The following is an 18,208-nucleotide window of genomic DNA, read 5'->3' on the forward strand; positions in this document are numbered from 1 at the left end:
ATCAAAAGTCAAATGAAATATGAGTAGCAAAAATGACTTTTGACTTTGGGGTTTTCATTCAATGAGTGTCTCAGATTATAAAAAAAAAAAAAAAAAAAAAGACTTTTCGTACACCCGATAGCAAAAATTCGCATATATTTATTTGATAATTTTTCTACCGGTGTAATTTTTGTCGATAGTGTATATTGTAGCTATTTAGAGCATCTTGTAAATTTTCATAAAATTCCAAATAGTTTACCATACCAAAAATCAAGTTTAAATATGTTGCTTTCCATGCGCATAAAAAAGATTAGTCATGCGTACAACAATATGTTTGAACCAAATTTTCGGTACTGTAAATTATTCAAAATTTTCTAAAAATCACGCTGATGCTCTAAATAACTACAATATATACGGTCATAACAAAAATCGCGTCAAAAACTATTCAAAAATCGAAAATACTAAAAACTATCCCGATAGGGCTTATATTTATATAGTCCCACCACCCATATTAAGACTACCCTTAATAGTACGCAAGTAGACTTTTCTTTAGAATAAATGAATAAGATGAGCAATGCCAACCAAAGTTGAATTAAACATATAGAAGGGGTTGTATTCCAAAGTCATCCTACACTCGACTTGACCTCAGACACATGAGCAGTGTAACCCAGTTGAGATGTGACACACACATATCAACTCATCTCATTAGTATATGATTGCAGAGGCTTTGTTGAAATGGTGATCTAAGCCATAGTACAAGTTTCAATATGCTTGTTTTCACTTGATAATACAAGTAAGAGAATCTTATCAATCACACACACATATATAGATATATTTATAACTACTTCAAAAGCTTACTGTGATACCATGGCTTCATTAGCACCACCATATATTCTCTGCTTCTTTCTTCTTTTCATGTTGCTGTTATGCTCCTCCACTGCCCAAGCTCAAAGAAACATATCTTTGGGCTCATCTCTTACTGCAGCTAACAACAACTTGTTCTGGGAATCACCATATGGTCATTTTGCTTTCGGTTTCCAGCAAATTGGAAAAGATGGGTTTCTACTAGCTATCTGGTTCAATAAAATACCTGAGAGAACTATTGCCTGGTCTGCCAACCGAGACAATCTTGTGCAGCAAGGATCCAAACTTGAGTTGACAAAACTTGGGCTTGTTCTCAAAGACCCCAAAGGCAATCAGATTTGGGCTTCTGGTATTTCAGGAGGTGATGTTGCTTATGGGGCCATGCTTGACACAGGCAATTTTGTCCTGGCAAACAGCTCTGCTCATTTGTGGGAGAGTTTTAAGGAGCCAACAGACACATTGTTGGTGGGGCAAACTATGAGTCTAAACACAAGACTTGTTGCTCGGTATTCGAAAACAAATTATTCAAGCGGAAGATTCTATTTCATACTACAATCAGATGGAAATCTAATGCTTTACACAAGAAACTCCCCACTTGACGCCACCAATTCTGCTTATTGGCCGGCAAGCGACACTCCCAACAATGGCTTTCAACTTATCTTCAATCAATCTGGCTATTTAAACCTTGAAGATAAGAATGGTAGCATAGTATATACATTGCCATCAAAAGGTGCAACACGAGATTTCTACCAAAGGGCCACTCTCGAATATGATGGTGTTTTCAGGCAATATGTGTGCCCGAAGAGCAGTGATCAAAGTTCTAATGGGGAGAATATGGTGTGGACTCGGTCATCAACCACTATACCTTTCAATATATGCTTGGTTATTATACAAAGAACAGGAGGTGGAGCTTGTGGGTTCAACAGCTACTGTATAATAAATAGTGAACTGAGACCAACTTGCCTCTGCCCAGAAGGTTACACTTATATTGATCCAAATGATGATACAAAAGGATGCAAACAGACTTTTGAAGCTCAAAGTTGTGATGAAGGTTCAGGAGATGCTGATGATTTTGATTTTGTGAACATGGAACACACGGACTGGCCTCTGTCTGATTACGAGCATCTTCAGATGGCAAGTGAGAGTGGGAGTGAGGACAAGTGCAGGAAGGCTTGCCTAGTTGATTGTTTTTGTGCTGCTGTAACTTTTTATAAAGGTGATTGTTGGAAGAAGAGAAGTCCTCTCTCAAATGGGATGTCAGACCCCTATCTTAGTGGGAAAGCTCTAGTTAAGAGAAGAACACACAATTCTACTTCAAAAGCAGGAGGCACAAATGCTAGAAAGAAGGATCAATCTAATCATTCTACACTGGTACTCTCTGGAATAGTACTTTTAAGCAGCTCAGTTTTTTTTAATGTCCTTCTACTTGCAGCAGATTTTTTGGTTCTTTTTCGCATTTGTAAGAAAGCAAAGGTGATAAAGCCAAATGGGTTCTTACCAGAAATGAATTTGCATAGTTTCACTTATGCAAAACTAGAAGCAGCCACCAGTGGTTTCAAGGAGGTACTAGGAAGAGGGGCTTCTTCTAGTGTCTTCAAAGGGGTTCTAACATTTGACGACAACCAATTTATGGTTGCTGTCAAGAAGTTAGAGCACAAGGTGAATGAAAATGGCCAAGAATTTAAAGCAGAAGTAACTTCCATTGGCTGTACAAATCATAAGAATTTGGTTCAGTTAATTGGGTTTTGTGATGAAGGGCTACACAAACTTCTTATCTACGAATATATGAGCAATGGATCACTAGCAACCTTCCTTTTTGGACCTTCAAAGCCAAACTGGCTCTTAAGAGTGCAAATTGCCTTGGGAACTGCAAGGGGACTATTTTACTTGCATGAAGAGTGCAGCACCCAAATCTTACATTGTGATATCAAGCCCCAAAACATCTTACTAGATGACTCTTACACAGCAAGAATTTCTGATTTTGGACTAGCCAAGATTCTGAAGATGGACCAGACTCGAACCACTACTGGAATAAGAGGAACCAAAGGATATGTAGCTCCTGAATGGTTTAGAAACATGCCTGTCACAGTCAAGGTGGATGTATACAGCTATGGAATTTTGTTGTTAGAGCTCATTTGCTGCAGAAAGAATATTGAGGAAGATGTAAAGGATGATACCCAGATGATATTGGCTGATTGGGCATATGATTGCTATGCAAGTGGGAAACTTGATTTTCTAGTTGAGAATGATTGTGAAGCCTCACAAGAGATGAAAATGGTGGAGAAATATGTGATGGTTGCATTATGGTGTATCCAAGAGGATCCATCACTTAGACCCACCATGAAGAAAGTTGTGCTAATGCTTGAAGGAACTATTGAAGTCCCAGTTCCCCCATATCCAACTTCATTTATCAGTTCAATATAATCTACTTTTATATGCAATAAGTTTCAGCCAATTATGTACGTGATATAGATTTGCATCTCTATAGTTATAGGTTAGGTTCATCCTCCATAAATATTTGAATACGATTACAAATGTTATAACTTTCTTATGCAATCAATCCTGGCTTGATGATATATACGTTTTTAAAAGAGTCAAATGTTGAGAAAATACTCTTAATATAATAGATGCATTCGTCAAATACTTGGTGTGCTCTTGTATTTGAAGTTCCTTCTTTTGCAGATTCTCAATATCCAAATACAATAGCACTCACCGTGCAGCCTTGTCTGTCCCCTGCTCTGACAGTTGAGCCACTATTAACGAAAAAATGAGGTGATATAGAAGTAACACATTAAAGATTGTATATATCTTTTAAAATTATAATAAAAAAATTAAAATTATATTTTAAAAATAAAATTGTTTAAGATTGTAAGAAGAAAAAAATAGTAAGAAACTAAAGTTGTGTTTGGTAAAATTTTTGTTTTTGAATTTTTTTAAACATAAAAATGGAAATATTATTTTTATTTTTTAAAAATAAAAATATGTTTGGTAACTATTTTTGTTTTTTATTTTTAAAAATAAAAAATAATAAATGTGTTTGATAACTTTTATTTTTATTTTTTTGTTTAACAATACAAAATGACGTATTGATTTGAAAAGAAGAAGAAAAAAAAATGAAAATTTGAAAACTGTTTAAAAAAATTTTGAAAATGAAAAAATTCTAATTTTAAAATTTAATGAATTTTAATTAAATTTTTTAAAAATAATAAATAAAAATAGAGTTACCAAACACAATTTTATGTTTAATTGTCAAAATTTTAATTAATTAAATAAAAAACTATTTTTTTAAGTGTTACCAAATACCACCTAATTTTTTAATTTAAAAAAAAAAAAATAACACTTCTTTGTGAATATTCTTGCTACTAAACATAACCTCAATGTTGGATTATTGCACAGATAGTAGAGTGTTGGTTAAAATATTGGGTTTACTTAGTAGACACAGTTCACATTATTAGAGCACTCATAATAAAGGAGATAAAAATGTCTTATTCTTTATAATTTATAGAAAAAATGGTTAAATAGTATTAAAATGGCTGATGTAAACTTATATTTTTTTACCTAAATGAATAATATTTCTCTGTAGTGAAATACTATTTATCAAGCTATAAATATTTTATTATTTTTTTATAAACTTTTGTATATATATGAGTGTGATATTATTATATTTAATTATTTTATTTTTTAAAATGAATAAAATATTTTTAAAAAATATAATATTTAAATGATGTAGAGAAAAAAAATAGAGAAACTGATATATGGTATAATGTAAAAGTTTGAGGTAAATTATAAACAAATTATGTTTTGGTGATGTATTTTGTAATACACTTTCTTTATAATATTTAGCTAAATGATGTAAAGAAATATATAAAGAATCTGATGTATGGTATAATGTAAAACTTAGAGGTAAAATAGAAAAAATGTGTGTTTTAGGGAGATATTTTAAAGGATGGAGTAGAATACCTATTGTTGGGTGATCTTATTTCTTTTCTCAATATGTTGTAGGAATAATGCTAACCTTTTTCATATGCAAAATCCTTTATTAAAAGTTTATAGCTTTGTGAGAATAAGATTTCAAATACAAAGATTTTGCTTTACAACAATGTTCAAACACATGATGATGCTACTTTTAATTGAAAGTCAATTTTTTTTTTTGTTACAAGAATATCTAGTCCCTACTATTACATTTGGTTGTATTGAAAATTATTCTACTAACTACAAATTTGAAGTATCTTCTAATAAATTTTGGAAGTAAAACAGATTGTTGGACTCTAAAATTAAATCAATTTGCATTTTCTACCAACCTTTTTTAATTGGTAAATACTTTCAGCCAAAGTATTATAGCTACCAAATATTAATTTTATGCAACAAAAATTATAATAATCATAATAGTTTAGACATATATATTTTTTATCCCTAAAAATTAATATATACAGTTGAAAGCTGAGACCATATTTTTATTTGTTATATTTTAGATATAAATTGGATTTTTTGTAAGGTATTCATCGTTCAAAGAACAGGTATTATTTGGTTTCTTTATTAATTTTTCTTTTGTTGTCACTCAAACCAGCATTAGATAACTATAAATAATGAAGAGATTTTAATCCAAAAGATTAGTCTTTCTTGGAATAAGTCTAGTTAGTCTTAGACCTTTGACCTTTGATACACGTGTCTTTTGTTTGTGATCATTAGAGAAAACCACAAATGACAAACAACAAACGACATAAGGTTCTAAGTCAATTAAATTTTCCTTTTTCTAAATACAATAATAATAGTAATTGTTATTATTTATGTTGTCCACTCCAATAATATAATGAAGTTTATTGTAATGAAGACTTTGTAGGGTATTGAGTTAAAAATGATAACGTAACATTTTCAAGAAGAGATCCAATGGTGCCCTCAATTGGTATTTATATATCTCTATATATAAATACATTTGTATACTTGACCACACAGACTGCAACAATGGCTGAACTTCAATGGTTGAGTAAGTCAAGAGTGACATTTCCTTATAATAACATATCTGAGAAACCTGAGAAGATTACGAAGCATTGCTTGTGGTGTTTTAAGGAGTAGTAGCGAGTAGTGACAAAACACAAGTCAACCAAAATAAAACTAAACATGTAAGGTGAAATCTAACCCTGATTTTTGAGCTCATACAATTCTAACTCCTCTCGTTAAATATATGATTTTAGAGGCACTATAACATGTTCATAGATCAAGTTGCTCTATCCTAGCTTTGTTTTCACTTGATAAAACAAGTCCATGGGTGAATTTTGATCATACATATGGCTAATTACTTCAGAAACTTACTGTAAAACCATGGCTTTACCACCACCACCACCATATATTATCTACTTCTTTCTTCTTTTCATTATGCTGATATGCTCCTCCACTGCCCAAACTCAAAGAAACATATCATTAGGCTCACCTCTTACCGCAGCTAAAAATGGCTTGTTTTGGGAATCACCATCTGGTGATTTTGCTTTTGGTTTCCAGCAAATTGGAAAAGGTGGCTTCCTACTAGCCATCTGGTTCAATAAAATACCAGAGAGAACTATTGTCTGGTCAGCCAATAGAGAAAATCTTGTGCAAGAAGGATCGAAAGTTGAGTTGACAAAACTTGGGCTTGTCCTTGAGGACTCCAAAGGCAATCAGATTTGGGCTTCTGGTATTTCAGGAATTGATGTTGCATATGGGGCCATGCTTGACACAGGAAATCTTGTCTTGGCAAACAACAACTCTGCCAATTTGTGGGAGAGTTTTAATAAACCAACAGACACATTGTTGGTGGGGCAAACTTTGAGTCAAAACATGAAGCTTGTTGCTCGTTATTCGGAAACAAATTATTCAAGTGGAAGATACCATTTTATACTACAATCAGATGGAAATCTAGTACTTTACACAAGAACTTTTCCACTTGACACCCCCAATTTTCCTTATTGGGAAAGCAGCACTCAGAACAGTGGCTTTCAACTTATCTTCAATCAATCAGAAAGCAGCACTCAGAACAGTGGCTTTCAACTTATCTTCAATCAATCAGGCTATATATACCTTGAAGCGAAGAATGGTACCATACTAGACATGTTAACATCAAACAATAATGCAGCACAAGATTTCTACCAAAGGGCTATTCTTGAATACGATGGTGTTCTTAGGCAATATGTGTACCCGAAGAAGAATGATCGAAGTTCTAGTGGGTGGAATATGACATGGACTCAATCATCAACCTCCATACCTTCCAATATATGCTTGGCAATTCGAGAAGGAAGAGGAAGTGGAGCTTGTGGGTACAACAGCTACTGTGTGCTAGGAAATGATCAGAGACCAAGTTGCCACTGCCCAAATAGTTACACTTTCATTGATCCAAGTGATAAGATGAAAGGCTGCAAACAGGCCTTTGAAGCTCAAAGTTGTGATGAAGATTCAAGAGATGCTGATGATTTTGATTTTATTAGCATGGAAAACACAGACTGGCCTGAGACTGATTACGAGAAATTTCAAATGGTGAACGAGGACTTTTGCAGGAGGGCTTGCCTTGGTGATTGTTTTTGTGTTCTTGTTTTTTTCAGAGATGGTCGATGTTGGAAGAAGGGACACCCTCTCTCAAATGGGAGGGTAGACCCGAGTTTGGGTGGGAAAGCTCTAATTAAAATAAGAATAAACAATTCTACTTTAAAAACAGGAGGCACAAATTCAAAAAAGAAAGATCAATCTACACTGGTACTTGTTGGATCAGTACTTTTAAGCAGCTCAGTATTTATGAATGTCCTACTTGCAGCAGCCATTTTTGTTCTTTTTCGCTTTCGTCAAAAATCAAAGGTGATTAAGCAAAATCAATTCTTACCAGACATGAATTTGCAGACTTTCACTTATGCAAAACTAGAAAAGGCCACCAATGGTTTCAAGGAGCTACTAGGAAGGGGATCTTTTGCTGGTGTCTTCAAAGGGGTTCTATCATTTGATAATTGCGAATGTTTGGTTGCTGTCAAGAAGTTGGAGCACATGGTGAAAGAAAATGAGCAAGAATTCAAGGCAGAAGTAATTACTATTGGTTGTACAAATCATAAAAATTTGGTACGGCTGATTGGGTTTTGTAATGAGGGGATGCACCGGCTTCTTATCTACGAATATATGAGCAATGGATCACTAGCAAGCTTCCTTTTTGGACAATTAAAGCCAAAGTGGCACCAAAGAATGCATATTGCATTGGGGATTGCAAGGGGGCTATTTTACTTGCATGAAGAATGCAGCACCCAAATACTACATTGTGATATCAAGCCTCAAAACATCTTACTGGATGACTCCTACACAGCAAGAATTTCTGATTTTGGACTAGCCAAGATTTTGAAGCCAGACCAGACTAGAACCACTACTGGAATAAGAGGAACCAAAGGATATGTAGCTCCTGAATGGTTTAGAAACATGCCTGTCACAGTCAAGGTGGATGTATACAGCTATGGGATTTTGTTGTTAGAGCTCATTTGCTGCAGAAAGAATGTTGAAGAAGATGTAAAGGATGATGCCCAAATAATATTGGCTGATTGGGCATATGATTGCTATGCAGATGGGAAACTTGATTTTCTGGTTGAGAATGATGATGAAGCATCACAAGACATGGAGAAGTATGTGATGGTTGCATTATGGTGTATCCAAGAGGATCCACTACTGAGACCCACAATGAAGAAGGTTACGCTCATGCTTGAAGGAACTATTGAAGTCTCAGTTCCTCCAGACCCAACCTCATTTATCAGCTCAATATAGATCCACATCTGTATGAAATAGTTCGTGTACTTCACATAGTATAGTGTGTTAGTTTCAACAAATTATGTATGTGATGTAGATTTTCACCTCTATAGTTATAGGTCCATCCCCCATAAATATTTGAAATCAATAACAAATGCTAGAACTTTGTTATGCAATCAGTCGAGACTTGATGGTGTATATATTTTTAAAGAGCCTGAAATGTTGGGAAAATATACCCAATAGAGTAGAAGATGTATCTATCAAACACTTGGTGTGCAAGAGTAAACAGTGCTTGTATATCAAAGTCTTTCTTTTGTAGGTTCTCAATATCCAAATACAAAAGCAAACTCAAAACACCCAGAAGTTAAATTTATCACCACAGACAAAGGAACTGAAATCATAATCTGTAAAAGTTCAAGCAGTCGTACGTTTTTCTCTTTCAACATATCATACCTCAATGCGGTACCTTCAAGATGTGAACGCCATAGAATTAGATCACCTTCAAGCTAGTTCAACATTGGATACAAACTATGAAAACTTGTGTTAGTTTATGATCATTTTGGAGTTGTTGAAATCCAAAGGCAAAATCTTTGGAAGTAGAAAGCCACATGCAACTGTGCTGCCACTATCAATTTGGTGACTGTTACTTATCCAACAATAAAATTCAATTACATAAGTATATATATATATATATTTAAATAAAAAGCTTAAAAATTATATTTTAAAAATAATTTCTTTCTAAAACTATAAAAATGATAAAAATTACAAATAAATTAAAAAAAAAAGACTTCTATTCTATGTGAATACTTTTGCTCTTAATCAAAACCCAAAGTTAGTGTTAGTAAAAATGTTTCTATATTTATAGTTAAATATACTGAACAATTTGTTGTTGTGGGAATGATGTTATTAACCTTTCATATGTAAAGACCTCTGTTATTGCTTTGTGAGAGTAAGACTTCATGTACACAGTTTTTGCTTTTATGATTATTATTTACTAACTAAAATTTTGACTATTTGCTAACAAATTTTTTGGTAGTAAAGCAGATTCATTGGGCTCTAAAATTATACCACTTTGCATTTTCTACCAATTTTTTTAGTTGGTAAATACTTTCAGCTACAGTACTATAGCTACCAAAAATAATTATAATAATAAAAATTTAGATGTATATTTTCTTTTTATCTGTAAATGTTAATACATGTAGTTGAGAGCTGAGACCATATTCATATTTGTTATTTTTATAATTGTACTCATTGTTTGATCAAAGAGCAACTAGTAATTGTTTTCTTGTACTAGCTTTTCTTTTCTTGGAAATTTACTTCTCTCAAACCAGATGACTATTAATAATGAAGAAATGGAGATTTTAAGCCAAGAGATTACTCCTGTGGAGTAAGTCTATTTGGGCCAAGACTTTTGATCTCTGACACTGTGACACATGTCTCCTCCTTGTGACATAGGAGAAACGACAAATCACAATGAGCACTAAATAAACAATAATCAATATCAAATCATACTCATGAATTTCCATGATCAAAACATTTTATTTAGGGCATTAATTTAATAATATACGTACCTCCAATTATTACATTGATCTCTAATAATCATGTTGATTACACTTCTTTGATCTACACATATAGAGAAAAGGAGAGCTTGGGAGTAATGAACACTAATCTATCATTCTCTCTACACCATAGCCACACTCATTCCACCTTAATCATCAATCAAGAGCACAACCCTTTATATAAGGAATTATGGGCCAATTGGGCTTACATGCCCAATGTGAGAGAATTAGTTGTCTTGGCCCAATGGGCTGACCAAAGACGTTTTAGAGCGTGTCCATGGGCCCCGAGCATGTTAGTACGTTATGTCCATCCCATTATGGCCCGATGGTAATATCATGCATTACCGATTATATAGTTATCATTACATGCTAATACCGACACTGTGTGAGCAACACTTAATTATGTTAGTTCATATAAAATATTCTAACATTCTCCCACTTGGACTACATAATTACACCAATATGTGCTCACTAAGCAACAATATCAATACACAGAAATCTCAAGAAACAATAATGTCTATAAACTAATTATGCACCATATTGTATCGACATGACACAAATATAATACATAATGAGACATCTGAGATTCATAAAACATGATGATAACTACTGATCTGGATCCACTCGAACATAGCACCGAGACTAAGCCACTGGCTTGCATCAACAAGTGTGTACACACAACATCAAAGAGTTATCCAGAATATGCATATATTCAACAACCAATAGCAATCCTTAACATGTCGATCATACATGAAAAACAATGACTCCCACTAATCAAATACATCTTTGGCTCCCAACAATCCAAACAAGAAATGACTTCTTAGTACATACGTTCAGGTAACTCGTGTCAGTGTAGTCATTAGCATGTTGTTTGTAAGTGCGTGTTATGATACTAATAGAGGACTCCACAACTTTCTCACTACATATGGAACGTCATCATCATTAATGGAGCAATATTACTCCCCAAGTTCCGAGAGATAGATATCATTGCGATATTTATCACATAAGTTCAGTAAGTTCACAATAGAGTCAACTACTCTTAACACTGAAACAGAATATCGCAATTGTAATGTACAATCAATGTCCTCGTAACACGCCACACACTCTACCTTCACATACGAAGATGTTGTCAATGTCCATGCAACACCTAATCACATATAACTTCCATTACCATTATACTCACTTTGTATGAGAGAGGAAGTTGCAGGTGTTCATATGACATTTAATTACAAAATAGCTCCTCCTAGAATCATGAATGCTTATAAGTGGATTGTATCATCCATGCAGCCTTTCCAATCGATATCACTAAAACCAACTACTATATGTCACAATGTTGGTTTGTCGATTGCTAACACATCCTTGGTACCATAAGGATGACAACTCAAGTACCAATCCAGCATGCCTGTAACAGATATCACGATAGGAATGTGTATACTTGAGTAAGCCCTAGGCTGCCTTCAATAAGCATATATGTGAGATAATCTCAAACTTGATCTCTCGTCATTACTAATATCATGGACTTTAGGCCGTTCATAACACATCACAGTTTAGACTATTTAAAGATTCTCAATGAAATCGAAACATTAATCACTACAATAGTTAGTCAATGCAAACTATGAGACAATTCAGTCTACCGTTGATCTCATCGCGAAGAAACTAAATTTTTAGACCATACAAGGTTTATCAAGAATTCTTCATCTGACAGATATTATCAAATAACGGCTTAATTTGTCTCCAAAATAGATCAAAATCATAAGATACGAGCAATGTACTATATCAAGTGACTATATAAACATATCATTGCTCCCACTGATCTCTCATATAGTGTTGACTAACGATAATGTTTCGAATTGACTATTTTGAGAATTACAGTAATCACTATCTTGATGTCCTGCCTCAAAATGGATTTAATGCATTGAACTTGGGTGTCCTTTAAACAAGAATTTAGTTCTTGCATCCTTATTTATTGATTTCCAAATAGTCACCACTTTACAACTCAATAATAGTAATGAACAAATTCATTGTTATAGTGGAGACTAGCTATAGGCTTTAATTCACCTTACTTTAACCATCAAACAACTTATTCTTAAAAAGAACCACCATCAAGAAAATCTCCCAATTATTATGGGATTAAGCCTAAACTTTCACGCTTGATCATAGCTTGGAAATCATGAAATAATCATATCAATTCTCCAAATAAGGATTAAGAACTACCAATGACTATCGATTAGAAATTTAGAGGTATATGTAATTAAACTTATCTCGTGTATGGAATCACACGTTTATCAAACTGTCTCGATCCTTTATCTTTATTTGTCCGCATATGGAGTTTCTTACAATAATCTGGCCAATTGTAGGTCATCAATAATAACAGCGAAAGCAACAAAATGAGGGATAAATCCAATTATTCCCTAAATAAAATTTTAACCCTTGTCTAATGCCAGCTTAAAACTCCAACATAGATAACTTTATATACTTATAAAAAATAATAGCTAGAAGAGCCATACATATTAAACTTGATATTCTCAATAAAACACTTAAATGTTCATCTTCTCTCATATGATTAAAATCCAAGATTATCAAATGAAATGTCCTATATTGCCTCATAATATTAGAACTTCTGAAATAGCCTTAGATGTAAATTCTTATTCAACCACAACATTCATGAGGCTATTCAGAATAAAACGATATGATCCATTGAGTCTTAGTATCTTGAGTGTTGCTGTGAAAGACTTATCTCACATTGTCTCTTTCGAAAAACAACTAACATGGTCGTGAATATGGAATTATGTTTGTGATTATATTAGTCCATACAAGATTCAAATATCTCTCCCACTTGGACCAATATAATCAACAAACACCATATTAATCTCCAGCATGCAATAGGCAATCAAATAAATTATGTATGATATCATATCGATAGGATATGTATACTACACATAATTTGGCCTGAGAGACATTCAAATATAATAACAACCATCAAACCAAGATGCATGGAGTACAACAATTAAGACTATCTACCAGTCTTGCTGTGTCCTTGTCACTTCGAGAAACAATACACATAAAAAATTGATTTCATATCATTATGCATGCATGGTTTAATCCCTTAGGTGTTTTCCACTATAAAGCTTTCTAAAACATAAAAGCTTTCAAACTTTGATGAGTCAAAACTTTGAGAAGACTGTGCTCAAGATAATAATGCATGAGAGATCTTAACAAAAGAGTGATAAATACTCGATATCTCTCAAAATTTGTATGCATTATAGATTAATCATTGTGGACAATTGGGTTGTAAAACTATTATCAATAATTATGATAGTCATTAGCGATGAATATGTGTACTGAGATTGAATAAGTCAAAAAACTTATATCCTCTATTCTTTCTATTTCTCATCCAAAATTGTAACTAAGTTATCAAAGTCACTATACTGAAAACTTTGTTCAAACTTAAATCAATCCAAAATTGTTGCCTAAATATAGCTTAGCTATCCTCAATTTTACTAGCAACAACGATATGAAATCGAGTACATATGCATTAACCCATTATCTTGAATTCACTATATTTACAGACATTCACAATTAACATAATCATCTCTTCGGAATAGACAATGACAACCATACATCCATTGTAATATTGATCCAAAACTTGTCAACTTATGATCTATGCCTTATCTTGATCCTTAAGCATAAAAGTATTGTAATAATTGATTCATTAGTTCCACCGAAACTATTTCAAGGCACAAAACCAACGTACTAGTCTCCTGAACTCATCATTGTGTAGCAAACGTAGGAATATCACTTTAGATGCCCAAGAAAAATTCCTAAGTGATTCTACCCTCATAAAATTTGTCAATAGGGATCGATCGACACATATATACCTTACTAAAACCAACTGACACCCATCGCAATACTCCCACTGAGCATGCAGTAACTTGGCATCTTTGAATTCAAATGATTTCAAGATTTATCAATTTCGAGGCCTAGTCCAATTTTCTAATGAGAGATCGATATGACAAGACATATTATAGTCCCATCCGATAACTAAGCGGTAGAGGTTTTAGGATTGCTTAATACTAAAAAAAAAATATCTTAGAGCAGTGCCACTATGTAACACCCTGGATAGCCAGGACCGCTACACTGTGTGTTTATAAAGTGCCAGACTCGCTAATCAAGTCATTAAAGTAAAAACGTGTTATTGAAATAGTAGAGGAACTAGGGTTAAAATCGTTTTGGTCTCAAAAGATACATTTTCATTGCTAAACATTGTTTATGTACATGGGATCCCAAAAATGACAGTTTAAAAGCCATACTACAAAAGTTACAAAGTTTATATACATTAACAGCCATACTAAGGCAAAATGAGCAGTTAGGTGATCTCCGTCCTGACACACTCCTCGATCGTGGTGATCGAACGGCTGGCTATGTACATTTCACTTCGGAGCTCTCCACCTCAGGACTGGTCCAGCTTGCTCTTGCCTTTACCTGCACCACGTAGCACCCGTGAGCCAAGGCCCAGCAAGAACACATATCAACAATAGAACATGCACATTTAGCTGTCAAGTCAATCTCACACATGGCATCTCATAAACTTCAAGCATATCAATAGTCAAGTATTTCATATACAAAGCATATCAGCTCATATAACACAATGCACAAATGATAACCAGGGCTAGCGCTCACAAGCTGCTCCCTCTGTTATCCTATTATTTCTGGCTCCCAGTGGCCAATTCGCGCCCCGTGCGCTAAAAATCATGAACGGTACTCTTAGACCGCTTATACGTGTCCCTTGGCATAATACCAACGATGACACAAAACAGTTCTCGGGAGCACTTAGTCCCATCACAATCATACACTCGGGTGCAGTGTTCTTACCTTTCAATTTACTGATTTCCGATGCCATGTAGCCACAAGCACGGTCCTCTACCCCGAGCCTCTCCAAATTCCTAATCAAAACACAAATATAATATTCTTTGTCATTAACCAATCCAAAACTACCTTCCCGGTACCTAATCCACACTCTCGGAACCCCCAAAACCTTAGAATAACACCCCGGAGGCATCCCCCGAACCCCCAGAGCAAAGACCAAAAATTGCAAAATTTAACTCCCTGAAATTTGCCTTGTGCCGCGGCACCACATTCCTTGTGCCGCGGCACCCACCTCCAGAGACCCCTAGGCCGCGGCAAGCAAAAGCCGTGCCGCGGCACACCATCGCAGACCCAGATTTCTAGGTTTCCCTTCGCGTTTTTCCCAAGCCTAACTCACTCCAAATCATCCCAACTTCATACCCAAGCCCCAAAACCTGTTTGAATCCCCACATAGATCAACCAACAACTTATAAACACTATAACCCAACTCATCTACACATTTATCCACAGAATTCACACCTAAATTCAAACTCTAACACCTAAACTGAAAGTTAAGAAAAGCACAAACCAGTCCCCTAATTCCTTAAACCATAACAGCCATGAAATTGCAAATGCACTTAATACCCTTACCTTTATCAGAAATTCGACTTGAGCTTCCTCCAATCCAAGCTTGAGCTAAGTTCCACCTTAACAAACCAGCTGAATCCCACACAAGAAAAACCATGGCTATTTCTCAATTTCTTTTAAAAAACCAAATTCAAAACTTAACAAAACAGAGATCAATCCCTTACCTCAGTATAAACCTTGATATAAGCTTGATTCCACACCCCTTAAGCCCTTTAGCCTCAAAGAATTCAGTTCAGCTCCTCTCCCACCTTGCTTCCTAGGTTCTTGATTCCCCCTTTCCTTCTTGCCCTTTCTAGCCTTCCAAAAGCTTAACTTCAGTTATACTTTGCATAAACAAATCGTACCTAACTTTTTCCTTCAGCCAAAGACTCTATAACTCTGCCAAAAGACCTTCTTAACCCTCCATTAATAGCACTTACTAACTAAACCTCAAGGGCTTATTCGTCCTTCCCCTAACTTTACAATTCTACCACTTTCCTTGTAATACTTGTTACTTTCAAAGGTTACTAATGGTTACACAGGTTACCAAGTCACCAGTTACCTTTATCTAGTTTCCTAGGACCGTCTTGGCACGTGCATCACGTTTGTATCACAGCACCCTCACAGTACAATTCATATATCATAATTATCACATAATATAATTCACATAGTTATTTAACATGCTTGAAATCATAATCATACATCTTAATCATAATAATCACACATAATTCCCATCATGCCCTCCCGGCACACTAATCAAGGCCCTTAAGCCTTATTAGTGAGTTTGGGTCGTTACACACTATGTGAAAACAAGGATTATGCAATCTGCTCGTTTTCTTAGCTTTCTCAATGATCTATCAACGGAAACGATCATGTCATGTTAGAGTCGTTCAAACAAAACATATGACTCTTACGCAGGTAAGGACAACTACTTTAAATATCATAACCAAATTCAGCTAATCCACTACCGATAGGGTAGAAAAGATTGTGTGGTTCATGATATCTAATGTGTTTCCTTCACCATCTAAGCATCCTACTTTACAGTAAAATCATCGACAAGATGACTAAATTGCATGCATGGATCTTAGTTTTTAATTGTGATTGATACGGGAGAAAAGTATTTAACATGAATCACAATTTTCGACAATTGACATGTGAAAACTTACGACAGGTAAGCACAACACATTCATTGAAAAAAATTTAATCTCATAATTATCTAATAAGGCCGATTGCGCATTTTTGTATTTCTAGCAAATTTTATTACCAAAAATATTAATTAAATATTGACAATAATTTTTATAATAAATGCACAAACCATGACCAATATCTTATTACACATTTTCCATAGTATGTGCCCCGAAAGAATTCATAATAATAACAACAATGAAATTCACAAAAAATTATCAAAATCACGAAATGCATATATATAACAAAATTATGGAATGATAAACAAATAAAAAATGGCCTTGTATGAGATTAAATTAATTAACGATAAATTTATCACAATTCTCACAATTTTATGAATAACAAAATTGACATGCTTAGACTCACGATAGGTGAGTACATAAGCACTCAATTAATTATTCACTAACATAATTATATTATCAAAAATGTCAATCATCTATCAAATAATTTTTATGGCATGAATATAATTATGTCTTCATCTAATGAAATAAATAAAAAATAAAATTGTGAGAGAAAAAAAAAATTAATTCAAATTAATTATGTGATTATGCGTCAATTAACAATTTAAATTGACCAAACCTAAAATATAATCACACAATCAAATGAGAAAAATTAAAAGGAGCAAAATGGTGAAAATTTGGTCCAAAATGGAATCTTCACGTGCCCCACGCGCCCAAAAAAGTTTAAATTTTCCTTCTTTTTTTTTTTGCTGAAAAATGCCCAAAAACGACATGTAGTTTTTCAGCAAACTACATGTAATTTGTAAGAAAACGACATAAATCATAAAAAACGACAGCATTTCTGAAAATGACAAAAAAACCAAAAACGACACTAAATCAGAAAAACGACGACACGTCGTTTTGAGGTTGTCTTCAACCTCCAGTGGGTCTGTTCGACCCATTTCGAACCCAAATTATGACCTCGTTGGATTTTAGCCACCAGAGCTCCGATTTTGATGTCGTTTGAGGGGTTTTTCTCCATTTTTCATGCTCTTTCTATTTCCAGTACCCATTCAAACTTATAAACATCCGAAACCCGTAGATCTAATAGCCATTTTCGGCCATTAACAAGCTTTGAAAAAGCTTGGAGTTTTGGGTGTTTTCAACGTAAACGAAACGGAAAATACAATCTAAAATATTGATAAACTCAATACTCATCCTCCAATCTGATTTTATCTACCAATAATATATAATTTCGATTTTTTTTTTTATGTAAATCAGATTTGAAAAAAAAAATTATTCTAATAAGCCCTAAAATCAAATGACCTGGCTCTGATACCAATTGTTATAATTAATACACAATGAGCACTAAATAAACAATAATCAATATCAAATCATACTCATGAATTTCCATGATCAAAACATTTTATTTAGGGCATTAATTTAATAATATACGTACCTCCAATT

At 34.0% G+C, this 18,208-nt stretch overlaps 2 protein-coding genes across 2 annotated transcripts; both read left to right on the forward strand.

Moving 5' to 3' along the window:
* The first annotated feature begins 591 nt into the window (after window positions 1–591).
* Window positions 592–3,484, forward strand: LOC133790335 (G-type lectin S-receptor-like serine/threonine-protein kinase LECRK3). The gene has a single exon (XM_062227939.1). The coding sequence runs from the start codon at window positions 847–849 to the stop codon at window positions 3,265–3,267; it is 2,421 nt and encodes an 806-aa protein (XP_062083923.1). The 5' UTR covers window positions 592–846; the 3' UTR covers window positions 3,268–3,484.
* A 2,441-nt stretch (window positions 3,485–5,925) lies between these two features.
* Window positions 5,926–9,023, forward strand: LOC133790336 (G-type lectin S-receptor-like serine/threonine-protein kinase LECRK3). Its single transcript, XM_062227941.1, has one exon. The coding sequence runs from the start codon at window positions 6,163–6,165 to the stop codon at window positions 8,602–8,604; it is 2,442 nt and encodes an 813-aa protein (XP_062083925.1). The 5' UTR covers window positions 5,926–6,162; the 3' UTR covers window positions 8,605–9,023.
* Window positions 9,024–18,208: the final 9,185 nt, after the last annotated feature.

This window comes from Humulus lupulus, chromosome 7 (assembly GCF_963169125.1).
Source record: "Humulus lupulus chromosome 7, drHumLupu1.1, whole genome shotgun sequence".
Lineage (NCBI taxonomy): Eukaryota > Viridiplantae > Streptophyta > Magnoliopsida > Rosales > Cannabaceae > Humulus > Humulus lupulus.

Coding starts and splice junctions, on each gene's coding strand:
- LOC133790335 (XM_062227939.1), top strand. CDS start 847: ATGGCTTCATTAGCACCACCATATATTCTCTGCTTCTTTCTTCTTTTC.
- LOC133790336 (XM_062227941.1), top strand. CDS start 6,163: ATGGCTTTACCACCACCACCACCATATATTATCTACTTCTTTCTTCTT.